Here is a 15,008-nt window from a genome sequence, read left to right as displayed (position 1 = left end):
AACCTGCACATCTTTGGACTGTGGGAGGAAACCGGAGCACCTGGAGGAAACCCACGCAGACACGAGAATGTGTAGACTCTGCACAGACAGTGACCCAAGCCGTGAATCAACCCTGGGACCCTGGCACTATGAAGCAACCGTGCTGACCACTGTGCTACCATGCTGCCCAAACAAAGCTAATCCGAGGAATGTCAGATAGAGACCAGAATCACAGCACTGTGCTCCCTACTTTATTCCTACTGTCAGTTTCAATACATTCTTAATTGTTTGCATTTCAAATTAACCCCAACCAATAAATCAGATTTTCAACCATAAATTTCTGAAAATACAATAATAATTAGAAAAGGTGAGTCACGTCATTTGATTGAAAAAGACAATTTTAAAGTTGTTTCTGTCCATTTCCTTTGGCCATAACTTCCATTCCCTGGGTCATCGAAGCTGGGAGGTATCTCAAAGATGTTGCATGGGACGTCCTCAAGTAAGGATTACACGGCAATTGCCTGGGAAGTTCAAACTTCCATTGGGCAATTGCTCTGCAGTGGGAAGCAATTTAAAGAAACGTTTGGGATGGTTCTGAAGATTCAAAGCATTAACACAACTTCTGGACAACAAATAGTACTGATCCAGCCTGCCCCACCCCTCGTACTGTACCCCCTACTCCCTTCCCCACCTTCTCCACTGTCAGAGTCCTTCCTTTTGATTTCCCTTTGTTCCCATTTCTTTTGTTTTATTTTATTATTTTTGGTCTGTGGACTCATAATCAGAATGCACCTTTAAGCAGTGGACTTAAGCAAGCAGACTCGTAGACACCAAGGGAATCTTACGAACCAGCTTTGGAGGAAGTCGGTTCGATTGGCTAGCTGGCAACCTATGGGTTGGCCAGGGTTGACAACAGTCAGAAATTGGTTCCTGCCTGATACTCTGAGCGAGCTGGTCAGAAGTGATTTGACTTTGAAAGTAGGAGGAGCTCTCTCTCTCTCTCTGCTGAAGTAAAGGACTGCTTTATTGTTAAAACCAATGACTGCCTAGCACTAAATATTTGAAATGATTCTGAAACTACAAAGATAGTAGGCAGCCCTGCCAGAGAAAACCCTCTCGAACTGAGAAAGAAGAAGCATCAAAGCAAAAGCTTGAACTCCTGAAAGACTTTAACTGAAAAATATCATACTGCATCGGAGATCTTTTATCCTTTTTACTTTATCCTAATTTTTCTTCCCTGTCCACCACCCTTTCCCTCCGGTGTGTATGTGTGTGTGTATAAAGAATGGGGTGAATTAGAAATGGGGTGTTGGGTAAGGGGTATTAGGTAGTCAGTTACATTTTTGTCAGTTTAATTATATTGCTGAAGAATAATAAAAGGCTATTTGGTTGAATTTACTGCAATTTATTGGGCTCGGCCAAGATCCTCCGGTATTTTAAAATGACATCTAATTTCACTTCTGTTGCGCTCCAGGTCAAGTGGGGCTGGAATTGACACTTATTAGCCCAGGGAGTGGCGACACCACATACAACCCCCTGACTATCCACTGCCCTTGACTGCCCTCCACACACCCCTGTCAGCGAAGTTTTAAACCTTACATGCTTTCCTGCAAAAAGGGCCTCTGCTTTCTTACCGCCAACTCTCCTGCCCTCACTGCAAGGTCTCGGGAAGCCATTGCACATCACCTTTCTCACCTGGCCCCAGTCGGACATTCGGGCGAGACAGGTGCAGGTGAATTTTAGGGTCAAGAAACTAAAGCGACGTGGCAATCTGACTCTCGATTGCCACTCCATGGAAGTTAAGCGCTTACTGTGTAATGTTCCAAAGAATGTGATTTCTTGTTCCTTCTGTCCTATTTTAATGAGCCCTACATTATATAAATACATTTTCCGATGGACTGCAGCTAATTGAAGTTATTAAAAATGTTCGCTGAGCAATTTTCTTCTTTTACGCCTGTTTTAGATGCCACAAAGTGCCTGAGAGTTCCAAATTAGTACCCATAGTGCACATGAAAACGTATACAGTGAAGCACAACAGACATGGGGTGGAATTTTCCCACCCCGCGCCGGGCTGGAGAAACCCCGCAACCGCGGCATGCCGCCCGGACGCTGGCATGAATCGGCGCCATTGGCGCGGCTCCGGTCGCGGGCCACTCTACGGATGGGCCGAGCGGCCGCTCTAAAAAGGCAGAGTCCTGCCAACGCCGTCCACACCTGGTCGCATCCGGCGGGAACTCTGCGTGCAGGGTCGGGGGGCGGCCTGGGGTGGGGGGGGGGGGCTTCGACCCCGGGGGGGGGGGGGGCCTCTGATGGGGCCTGGCCCACGATCGGGGCCCACCAGTCGACGGGCCGGCCTCTTGCTGCCCCGTGCCTATTTTCTTACGCGCCGGCCCCTGAGCTCCCGCGCCATGTTGCGTCGGGGCCGGCACTTAGGGAGGCCACCGCGCATGCGTGGGTTGGCGCGGCGCACAGTTCGCGCCGGGATGGGAGGCTGGAGTGGCATGAACAGCTCGAGCGATGTGCTGGCCCCATGTAGGGGCCAGAATCGGTACTCCCAGCGGCCCGTTTACACCGTCATGAAAAGCGATGGCGTTTCCGACGGCATGGACACTCTGCCACCGAATGGGAGAATCCCACCCAGGATATTGGTGCAAACATCAGTACGTACAGTGAGCATCTGACAGAAATGTGCAGAGCTGGCAAATCATCACATTTAATTAGCTGAATTGACACCAAAACTTCAGCCAATATGAGCCTCACACAGCTAAATATATGTTCAGCAGCATCAGGGGCCACCCCACCCAACTACCCCCCCCCCCCCTCCCCATTTTCCAACCAATATTTAACGGATCAGCAACTACTTCAGTGAAAAACAGTGAGGGGAATGTAAACTGCTGAAAGCAGTCAGATTTGTGTTGGGTCGTAGGTTAGAACACGCCACCTATTCAGCCATCTCATCAGCAATAACTTTGGATGGCAGAGTTTCCTGAGCCGCAACAAATCCATTCGCTAAAGGGAGGGAGAACTGTTGGATCCAAGCGCTAATCCAATTTCACTAATGTGATCGTTCCAGCTTGTTTGCCTCAGTAACACCTCACAATTGGACACTGCACCCCAATGACTCCCACCTACTCAAGGGTTCTGGTCCTCTCCGGGATGATGACTTTATCCCACCGTGCACCAGTGGAACCTCTGACTCCACCCAAAGACACTGACCTCTCCCAGAACCTCTTCACTCCACCATTGCCCAAACAACAGCCTCTGATCTCTCTCCTTGGCCCTCTAACATCCCCCATCAACTCATTTTGCCTGCTCCTCTCCACTCCCCACCCCTCCCTGACTGTGTCATCTTTCAAACTTACTAGGTCTCATCCAGTGGCCTCTTCTTCAGCATCCTAGCCTGACTTGAACCAAGATTGTTGATGAGTGCATCAATCAGGATGGTTTCACTGAAATCTGCCACAATTGTAACCTCAAAGTAGGGCAAGGACCATTTTGTTAGAGACTGTGGAGGTGACCATCACAATCAGCTTTTTTGCTGCTTCCAGCCTGGAGCTGCAGTTAACATCACACAGTTTGCCAGCCAGTGTTGTATCTGCAAGGTTACTGCGAGTCTCTGCTCAGAAAAAGTTCATTACATATCATTCCCTCTTGCTAGAGATGAATAGCGAGAGTCAGCATGTGACTTCGCTAAGACTGGCAGTTTCACTATGACGCAGTGTGCTATTGACCGCACGCACATCGATTGGGGTGCCATAAGTCATCCCTGTCCTATAATACAACATAAAGGGGCTCCCCTTCCCCTCTGCCCAGTTGTGCCTGTGTCCCCTGTGCCTTTTTCTGCTCTAGAGTGGCTGCGGCATGTCTGGCGGACTTTCCAAGGAGGACAATATGTTTGGCAATTGGACCTTCAGAAGTTCTAGGACTGCATAAAGACTAGACTTGACAATTTCAGTGTGGGACATAGAGCTGGTTGTCTGGCAGGCATGGGCAAAGGTATTGAAGGAGTAGCAGATGCAGGAGTATGTATGGTGTATTCCTGGAGAGAGGGACAGAGAGAGAGACAGAAAGAGAGAGAGACAGAGAGAGAGACTGAGACAGAGAACAGTAGGTTTGTTCTCCATCAGGATGACTCCTCATCAGTTCCGGTATATCATTGGACGGCTTTGAAACCCTGAATGCAATAACACTCCGATGTTGGGTGACTATTGCTTTGTTCTGCAAAGGAAGCCGCAATATCAGCTATCCGATGCAACATCATTGTTGGGTCCACAAGTGACCAAAAGACTTTTGCCACTGCTTGCATGCAGGCAGGGATGGGCTCCGATGTTTGCACGTAGCTCTGTACCAAATTGCTGAATGCCTCCATGTTCCTTGAGAGCAAACGCAGGCTCATTTTGGCAGGCTTCTCAATGCACCAAACATTTCCTTGGCCTTGCCCATCAGTGTTCCTCTCTCTATTCTGCCCTATGCAATCCTTATCTGAGTTCTCTGTTGCAGAACATATGTGCCCAATTGGCACGTCCTACCAGCTGGCTTTCCTGGAAATATACGAAGCAGAGTTTCACTAGCTCTTGAGCTGGCGCCGAGGCATCCGTTGCCAGCACAAGAGTGCCCATTGTCAGCTGTTCATCCACACTGAAAGGGTTGGCCTCATTAGTATCATGTACCACTCCTCCTCCCCTCCTACACTCAACGTCATCCAACCTCTGAAAGAGTACCGTACATGATACCCAAGAGTTGTACCCCCCCCCCCCCCCCCCCACCCCACCCAAGTCTCCAGCTCCTCCCGTCCACTACCTCTTGTAAAACTCCTCCTCGGTTCCTTCCGCCCAACTTTCCACACCGGCTATACCACTCGGACCTTGTTCTGCCAGGCTCCGATGGCCGCAGCCCCTCCCCCACCTCACTCCCGTTCACTGGCCGGCTTAAACCGGCCAGCGTGGAGGCCCCCGCCCGGGTCCCTTTCCCCCTTGCCCGGCCCTCGGAAAGCCCAGAGGTCCCCTTTTAGCACACAAACCCCGCATATCTTTGAGTATTTTTAAGGCAGAGGTAGATCTATTCTTGATAAACAAGGGGTGAAAGGTTATTGGAGGGTCGTTGGGAATGAGTTCACAATCTGATCAGTAATGACCTTATTGAATGACGGAACAGCTTGAGGGGCTGAGTGGCCTACTCCGGCTCCTAATCGGTATGCTTGTAAGTTCGTATGTAAGACTTCTCAACCTTTTTGCTTTTCAGTATCCCCTTCCATACTTTCCAATTCCACAAAACCTGGGGAGCAATATTTTTCTGTATAAAAGTCAGTTATACAACTAAACATTTTTTATATTTGTTTTACTTACCGAATGTGAAACTTTTTGCTGGTGTTCGGCAATAATTCTGCCAAGGCATGGAGGTTTCTTTAACAAACACACGGTCAATGTTCATCCAGGTTTGGTACTTCATTTTTCACCAATAGAATGCTGCCATCAAGTCAAAAAAACAATCTGCCTATCGCTCAATGAGTAATGTGGGATGTGAATGTCAGTGGCCGTGTGATGCCAGGTATACAGGCCGTCCATCCGAATGACTGGGGACCATATAAAACAGCACAACCTTCCGGCTGATCGCAACAGGCAAAGTACTGACTCTACTCAACCAACACACCTTTGCATGCAAAACTCAGAAACATGGGGCGGAATTCTCCCATGCCCCCATTGGCGGCATCAATGGCAGCCGGGGGGGGGAGGGGGCAGAGAAAATTTCTCTGGCCCAAAAATCAGTTTTCCACTGGTGTGAAATTACAGTGGGATCTTCTGATGTTGCCTGGCATGGTGGATCGTGAATCCCGCTTTAGACTGGTGTGAAACCAATTTGCATTCTGGAAATCTTCCTCATGCTGGGTTCTCCCTGATGCTGGCAGGAAAACACACCAGACCAGAACACGTCTGAACTATTTTTGCATCCAAAAGTCGAGACTTACCTGAGAATGCCTGGGGCTGCCTCTGGGTTTCGGGATGGAGGTTGCCAGTTACCCTAGACCCCAGAATACCACAGCAGTGGGTAGTATCTATAAGATGGATCCGCCAGCTTCATTGTCTTGAAGAAGGTCTAACTTCTTGCCTGAGAGTGTTCCAGGATATCCACTTTCTTTCTTCAGGAGGCCCATCTTCTTTCTTCAACAATGGATTCATTATGTTGGACGCCTTTTAAATATAACACCCGGATATGATGGCACAACGTGCCCATCAAGCCCGTTCCACCACAGAAGATGGCACGAAACCCCAAGATGCGTAATTAATTATGTCAGTGAAGCAAGATGTGGGGTGGTTTTCTGTTGGCCTTTGCAGTGGGAAATACTTCCCATCCTCGCCTTCGGAATTAATTTGAGATGGGAGAATTCTACCCATATTCATTTGAATGTTGGATGTGTTTCTGTGAATTTAAATATAATTGGCAGTTAACTGTTCCCTGATGCAGTCTGCACATTATTTCCTCTACCAATCAAAAGTCCACTTGACAGCTGATCAACACCCTCTTACTGTATAAGTTGTTGCTCCTTTGAGATTTGATATTCTTGCACCTTGCAAGAAGAAAAGCTTTGACAGCTTATCCCTTTTTTCAGCAATAGCCAATAATTTGGTTACTTAAGTGCCTCAATTGGTGACCGGGTAGGAGGGCCATTCACAGGCCTTCCTGCCACCAATGTAATCAAGGTGCGGGGGGGACGGGGACGGAGGGGGGGGGAACCGGTTTAGCTTAGTTAGCTGGACAACTGATTCATGATGCAGAACAAGGCCAACAGCATGGGTTTGATTCCTGTACCGGCTGATATTATTCACAAAGGCCCCGCCTTCTCAACCTTGCCCCTCGCCTGAGGTTAAATCACCACCAGTCAGCTCTCCTCTTCAAAGGGGAAAGTAGCCTATGCTCATCTGGGATTATGGCGACTTTACTTTAATTGATGTGGGGGGGCAGGAATGCGGCAGGTTCCACCCATCCCCTTCTCGCTCGATTTTAATGCCCCCACCCACTGTCCACCAAATTCACCATGAGAAAGGGCACAAAACTTCACCCCATGTGTCCAACATGTGAGACATGCAGCAGGGCTAAGGATATGAGGGTCAGCTGAAGCACACAAAAGTTAAATGTGAGGCCAGATTGGTAGAAAATATTGATAGGTGATTGATGGGTGTGTGGCGACTTAAATAGTGCTTAAGGCGACTGGTGCAGTTGATAGGTTGATAGGGAATGATACTTGAAAAGGCTTGCACTGAACCCAAGCACTAGAGGTCAGTGAACTTCTTGTGGAACTGCATCCTTGAGGCTTAACTTTGGCATTGACTCCCTCGCTTGTTTACTGCCAACTGCCATTTGATTATGTATCTGGAGAGGCTTTTTACCCCCTTTGATTGCGGACATGTCACCCCTTTTTCCACTGAGGATGGAGTACATGTTATGCTCCCATGTCTACAGGACCACAAAACAAGCAGGTTTGGGATGAGGCACTGGAAAATGATAAAACTGTGGAATACACTATTTATTCTCAGTTTTTCTCTCCAGTTCCTAATGGAACATTTCTCGGTGCCAAACAGAGGAGGAAATGCTTCATTGTTTGCGTGTTTACACTCATGATATTCTGCATCTGCATTCCAAGCTAAGGACACATTTGAAAATTCTACTGGGGTTTTCCTGATATTTGCTCCAACATGTAGTAAAGTCGCTCCAAAATACATTACGTTTTTTTCATATTTATTGAAGCATTTTCTCAACTCTGGGTTGGACATAAAAATTAGAAAATATTCAAGGATTAGCATAACAGTACATTGGACCAGTCTGTTCTGAGACCATGGCATGGCTCCAATTTCTAATTCATTTATTAAATATAAATAGAACTTGTATGTTCTTTGGAATTCATTACATCAACATAAATATAAATCCTTCCATCATTATTTTGCTCCACATGGGCGGGAATCTCCCATCGGGCGGCTAAGTGCCGATGCTGGCATAAAAACGGGAGTGTTTTAATCCGGCGTCGGCACCCGTTCAGGGACCCCATTCTGCGGCCCACAGGGGGCTAGCACCCAGGCCAGGCCACTACGGAGGGCCCCCCCCGGGGTCAGACCCCCCCCAACCCCTCCCCACAGGCCTCCCCCGGACTCTTCAACGCCGAGGTCCTGCCGGCTCAGAGAATGTTAGAACACCGCCTGCGGGGCTCGGCTTTTTGATGGCGGCCGATCGGCCCATCTGTGCCGGAGAATCGGCATGCCGACCCAGGCTGGAGTGTCGTCGCATATCCCGACCGCCACCACGCCGGCCCCAATGGCGCGGAGCAGAGAATCGCGTCCCAGCATCGGGGCGGCGTGCCGTCAATCCATTTGTGAATTTGGTAAAGATTTGCACTAGAAATGCAGGAGTCCAATACCATTACATCCAGTAAGCAGCAGGTGATCCAAGATAACCATCTCATATTTTAACCATGATACATGAATCAACTGGGAAATAAATGGAAGATACATTGATTCAGTATGGAACAGGCGGTGGCTGCAAGAAAACAAAGTGTTATGTGTAGAGTGAGGATGCAATTCAATTTTATTTGCAGAGAAACACACATTGCTTAGATAAGTAGATTGTTTGTCCATTCATCTGGATCTCTCCTTTAAAGAAAATGAAGTTGGTTCAAACACAAGATGCAATTAATGGCACCTGCAGTGCAGTTTGTTTAAATTCAAGTCAAGGTTTGTGCTGACGAAAGGTTCAATCTTCAGAATAACATTTATGATTCAACTACATGGTATCTGAAACTTGAAAGTAGATGAAATAAAGAATCAGGCATTTGAACTAACAATTCTTGCAAATGCTGCTGTCTGCTGTCTTGAGCTTTGCTGTTTTATTGTTTGCACCATTTGCATTGATAATGTTACAATCATCTTTTTAATGATTTGTCATAGTTAAAAAAAATGTATAGTTTGATATGCGACCCCCTTTTATTAATTAATCCATAACATTATGGTAATGATTTTGAACAAATCCAAAATCTACTTTTTCTAATGACAAATCTTCATTATATCTTCAACCTGAATTCATACATGCTTCTTGAATTGAATATCCAGTTTATTAAATATTGCTATATCAGTCCTGAGAAGTCACTATGCACTCGTGGGCTCAAGTCTGCTGAGATCTTTGAGCAACCTCCATTTTTCAACAACCGCATATAGCTCTGAGTTGCTGGAATAAATTTGGTGGAACAATCCACTCACTGGGAAAGGAACTTTTCAAGAGCCCATCGTTCGAATGTTCTGAACAATTAATGCTACACTTTAACCTTCCAGCCCCCTTAAAATTGTCCTTTATATTTGAGTAAAGGAAAATGGTCCACAGAATTTCTAAGGCTCATGAGAATTCCACCAACTCCCCTTTTGCTGAAGAATTTCTCGACTAGAAGTTCGAGACAGCAGAGAGCTTCCAGAAGAGAGATCAGCTTTCCCCTGTGTTCAAAGCTTAGATGATGATCATGTCCCTCAGTCAAACCCCAATCACTTTGTTAACATGGCACTGACTTGAATCCTAAAATGAGCCATGATTGCTCTACATTGGATGATACCAGAGAAGCATTGGTGGATTCCATAATCAAGAGGCAGAGCACAGGAAATATTTACCTATCCAAGGCTGCTTTACAGGCTGGTCTCACCGAGGGAAGATTGCAAAATAGGCTGTCTACAACTGGTTGGTCTCTCTATCCTGACATACAGGCTGACATATAGAGCACGTAGGTGTGCTGATGCCGAAGTGTTAGTGATTTTTATTTCATTTTCATGATTAGGGTGCATGGAGGAATTGGGTTGCTCTTGTTTTGTCTACTTCACCTGAAGTGCCTGTAATAATTTCAAGCCAGGCATCGTCAAGACCACCCATTGTAACACTGGACCTTCGATTTCAGACTGCATGTATTTTGATCTGGATTTAGCATCCAGTGCATCACTTGACTAACACTGAAAGCCTGTATTGAAGTTTCCTCCACACTCTTGTTGCAACATAGTTTACATTTAAATTGTTCATCATAAGCTTTTTGCTTTCTTCAATTTTTTTTTAGAAGAGAAAACTTCTACAGTTCTTGCAAATTGGAAAGGTTTGTAAAATTAAAAAAAAAGATTAAAAATGCATGAAACAAATTATAACTGCACTACAACTTAACAGTCTCTGTGAATCCTGATGAATACTAAACTAGATGCTGGCATTCAACTAAATTAACCCATTAACCCAAAGAAATTGGTCTTCAGTACCAGTACTGTTGTTGCCTCTTTATAGCTTCTAAATAAAATTTCTCCATTAATTAATTCCCAGTATCCAGGTCCCTTTAAAATGTCTGTTGCTTTGTAGTGTTTTCATTCATCTAGTTCAATTAGCTCAGTTGTAGTGATCTGGTTTAGTTGTTTAGTTTGTTGTACTGAATGCATTGTAAACATGTGCATGTGTGTGTTTAAAGTTTCATCTGTAGCATTGGACCATTTCAAATTGTACACTGAAATGCTCACTATATGCATTGTGATATGATGCTTTTTTGAAACGCTATTTTGAAAGTACCTCCTCATGGAAAGGAATACAGCCTGATCCCTGGTAAGATCAACCTAGAACATCCAATCACCTTAAAGAAGAAGAATGATCTTGCCGGGCGTGATTCGGTCATTAAAAATGTATTTTTCAGATGTTGTATGATAGAAACATTTATTTGTAAGCTCAGATTCAGGCCTGTGTTCATAGGTTAATTTTAACAATGTTGGATAAATGGAAACACATGCTAATGTTTTTGGCTCAGACATTGGAAGACACGTTCACAGTGGAGTCAATATCGGTGCATAAAAGGAAAGAAAAATGCAATTTGTGCTGACAAAATTGCAAATTTTCACAAATTGCTGGATAATTTATGCTCCACTGTTAGCTCCAAAAGCAGGAGCTGGCCAAAAATCTCCCCATTGACATCTATTGTCTGTCAAGAAATTGTGGGATTTGTGCTGTAACTTTTAAATTCTTGCCTTATTTTTCATTCATGTGTCTTTTCTACCCCTTTCAATCCATCCTCTTTTCCCCTCTCATTGTTTCTCTTTCTGTACTCTAATCAACCCTGATTTCTTCCCTCATTGGCTCTATTTATTTTCATCCCTTTAATTTCATTGTTTGAGCTGATTGAACCCGATATTTGCAACACCCTGGATGGCCTTGCTGCACCTTTTATCAATTTGCTTTTCCACAATTTGTGGTGTAAATTTCAATGATTTGAAGAGTGAGGTGAAAAAAAATATCCAATTTACACTGCTTTCCCCAAGATGCAACACTGAATAAAATGCTGGCCCATTGTGAAATAAAGTAGCCATAGTCCCAGATGACCATAGGCGGCTTTTCCCCCTTTGAAGGGGAGAGCTGACTGGCGGCGACTTAACCTGAGGATCACCATGCCTCAGAGATCAGCAAGGTTGAGAAGGTTCATGAATAACCTCAACCGGTACGGGGATTGAACCCACGCCATTGGCCTCGCTCTGCATCACAAACCAGCTGTCCGGCCAACTGAGCTAAACCAGCAATTTACAGTGCTTGCCCCAAGCTGCAATACTGAAGCAAATGCTGGTCATTGTAGCATGTGGGCTGCTGGCATTGAGTTGTGGGGTAATGGTCCCCTGTGCTTATTTCATCCTCCTTTCACAGCAATAGCAGACATGAACTTACTTATCATCAATTTATTTTCTTTCTTTAAATGTTTTGATATCTCTGCTGTAATAGCAGATAGGAATTTTAGATGAACATTTTATGCAATTGTACCCATTGATACCACAGCACGATTTTAAAGTTCCTATGATTAGCACTTGAAATAATCTTGTCTGCTTGTCAGATTTTTTTTGCACCTTTTGCATTTTGTGACACAAAAAACTCTTGTTACCTTTTTTGTTCGCATAGCCTGTCAGTAAAACGGAACCTCTTCTTTCATTCTGTGTCTTAAGGCTAGTGTATGAAGATAAACCACAATGACTAAAAGTGCTATTGTACATTATCACTCCGTAAAGCAGCTTCTTATTAGCTATTTTGTTTGATGTGGTGAGAATTCAGTTTATACAATAACATTCTACATTGTGGGTTCAACAGAAAGATCATCTAATCTTTTAAGAGTGACAGGAAAATTTAAGCAAAAATAAGGAACATGACAGTAAAGCAGGAACAAAAAGCAATCACTGGAATGCTCCTGAGGGTGCATTAAAGAGACAGTATCATTTTGGAGGGACTACAGTACATTAGTAGTCATTACCATCAGGTACCAGAAGACTACTCTGCCATCCTTTCTATTAAACTCCCACCATAACTGGCCATTGTCAGTAACCCTTCATGTCTTCCCTATCACAGTTACATAATTTCAATACATGCTATTAAAATACTTGGTCCCATTGATTGAACCTTGACTTCATATTAAAAGGAAGGTGGCTGAACAGCAAGATCACACCGGAAGCTCCAAGAGCCTATTGATTGGATTCTTTCCCCTCATTGGAAGAGAGAGAGTCCCACTGTTTAAAGAGCATGAAACTACCAATTAATTGGTAATCATTCAATGTCAAAGTTAAAAGAGCACTTCTGGGGTCAGCAAGTTTAGTTTCTTAGATAAAAAGGGGCGGGGTTCTGTGATCCTGAGGCTAAGTGTTGACGCCGTCGGGAAAAGCCGTCAGCAATTCCGGCCCCTACAGGGGGCCAGCACAGCACTGGAGCGACCCTCGCCGCTCCAGCTGCTGATCCCGGCGTCAATTGGGCGCCGCGGGGTCCGCGCATGCACAGTGGCGCCGGTGCCACTGTGCATGCGTGGCTCCCTTCTCCATGCCGGCCCCGATGCAACATGGCGTAGGGCTACAGGGACTGGCGCGGAAGAAAGGAGGCCCCCAGCACGAGAGGCCGGCCCACCGATTGGTGGGCCCCGATCGCGGGGCAGGCCACAACGGAGGTCCCCCCACCCCGGAGTCGGACCCACCCTCCCCCCCCCCGACATGCCGCCCCGGACCCATCCACGTCGGGGCGGTGTGGCGTGATTCGCGCCGGTCGCGCGATTCTCCGGCCCGGCCCCGGACTGAGAGAATCCAGCCCCAAGGTGTTTTTTTGGGAGATAACTTATTAAAATTAACATTATTGTAAATATTAATCCAGCTAACAATCGAATATTTTCTAAAGTACAGCAGATAGAAACCAGGACCGGGATTCTCCGTCCATTCTTGCCGGCAGGATGCTCCGGTCTCGCTACAGGGAATGGAGTTTGGGCTGAGCCCCAAATTCTCCCGTTCTCGCTGTCAGCGGTGGCGGGGTGAACTCGAATCGGAGAATCCCGGCCCAGGGAGAGAAGGAAAATTCAGAGTTTATTTCAGATCAACTCTTGTACAGCAACTGGTGGCCATCTTGATGTTATTCATAGTGAATCTTCATGCCACTCAATTGCCAGGCAATGACTATATCCAACAAAAGATAATTTTCCCCTTCACAATCAATGGCATTTCCATTGCTGAATCCCCCACCTACAACATTCTGGGGGGTTAACATTGATAAGAAATGAACTGGGCCAGTCACAAAAATACTGTGGCTACAAGAGCAGATCACAAGCTGCGATATCTGCTGTGAATAACCCTACATCCTGATCCCCCAAAGCCTATCCACCATCTACAAGGTGTAATGGAATATTCTCCAAAGCCTAGATGAGTGCAGCTCCAATAACTCTCGAGAAGCTCAACACCATCGAGGACAAAGCAACTGATTTGATTGGTACCTCATCTGCCTTGTTTGAATGCCCTTGGATCTGAATATTTGAAAAGGGAAGCTCTTATTGGGTTATTAAGACTTTTGATACTATCAGCGCATATGAAAATGAATGGGAACATGGGTTTAAACTTAAAGGTCGGGATTCACGATTGGGCAGAGAATAGCACATTGGGCTAAAACCGGGACTCATGCAGGTGTCAGACCCATCACGCGTCCTGGGTTCTGGCCAACCAGAGCAGGCAGCAACTTGATTATTAAGCAGAACACTTTTTTACATATCATTTGGGGCTGAAAGCCCGATTAAAAGCCTTCCTGCATTGCTCCTGCCGCCCAGCCCACAGCAGGAACTGCATTGGGCAAGCTTTGGTGTAGGTCCTGACAAGCGTGAAGCTGGCATGTTGGATCCCAAAAAGGGAGTCAACGAGGAAAGTTCAGTGCCCATGTGCCCCTCGGCCACTGCCATGCTGCAGAGAGAGGGTCACCTGAGGGTCCTGGGGGTTGGGTGGGCTTGCGCTGGGAGGAAGAGGTTGACCTCAGGGCACCCCACCCAGATGGAGGCCTCAGGGTTTGACTGCCCCTTCTAGCCCTGAAAAAAATGAAGGTCACTTTTGGCATGGTGATTTCAGTCAGCTCTCTGATCAAAATCTTCACTCTTGTATGTGTATTGTGAAGACTTTGAAGTGGCCTGATCACTTTAATCCCCATGACCCCTGGAGACCTGGAAGGCTTCCAAATCACAGCCACACTCCATTGTGTGGAATGGACTCCGCATTCTCTCTCTCAGAAACTGCAGGTGTGAGAAGACCCCTTTGAAGTCCTCTGACTACCAGAAGAAGTCAGTTTCAATGTCGGGGGTGGGGGGGGGGTCCCTTTTGTAGCCTGTATGAGCAGCTGATATAGCCTGGACACTTTGAACTGCTGTGCTTGACAGCTGCAAAGCAGATCAAACAATTGATTGTTGGTGCAAGTATGCAAGCTCCAAGTACTTTCCCTTTTCTGACAGCTGCTCGCTCAGCCCAATGCTTCAAACATTGCATCTTTTCAAGTCTCTGAGCCATCCTAGAAAGTTGAAAGTCTATGAAAACCTTTGTTTTAATTCAACTTCATTGTCCAATACCTTTAACTTGTCTTTGATGCTTTTTACACAGCAGACAGCAACTTTGTTCATTTATTTTTCTAATTATGGTTGAACACATCTGAAGTACCTCCATTTTCCTGAATCGCAATGTTTATTGACACCCAAACACCGGTGCGAAAAGAGGGACTGA

The 15,008-nt window shown here is 45.9% G+C and overlaps 1 protein-coding gene across 6 annotated transcripts in view; it reads left to right on the top strand.

The window, feature by feature from the left end:
- The window catches only part of LOC140398255 (opioid-binding protein/cell adhesion molecule-like), a 1,404,083-nt gene that overhangs the window by 1,369,039 nt on the left and 20,036 nt on the right, over nucleotides 1–15,008 (top strand). For 4 of the 6 annotated variants that reach the window (XM_072486706.1, XM_072486703.1, XM_072486704.1 and 1 more), the window contains one exon: nucleotides 10,055–10,090. The exons of the other annotated variants lie outside the window; for them this stretch is intronic. In XM_072486706.1, coding sequence (XP_072342807.1) covers nucleotides 10,055–10,090 — 36 coding nt within the window. The remainder of the gene's footprint in view (nucleotides 1–10,054; nucleotides 10,091–15,008) is intronic. 6 annotated transcript variants of the gene reach the window in all.

The sequence above is a fragment of the Scyliorhinus torazame genome, chromosome 21 (genome assembly GCF_047496885.1).
Source record: "Scyliorhinus torazame isolate Kashiwa2021f chromosome 21, sScyTor2.1, whole genome shotgun sequence".
NCBI lineage: Eukaryota > Metazoa > Chordata > Chondrichthyes > Carcharhiniformes > Scyliorhinidae > Scyliorhinus > Scyliorhinus torazame.
This window is presented reverse-complemented; position numbering and strand designations above follow the sequence as displayed.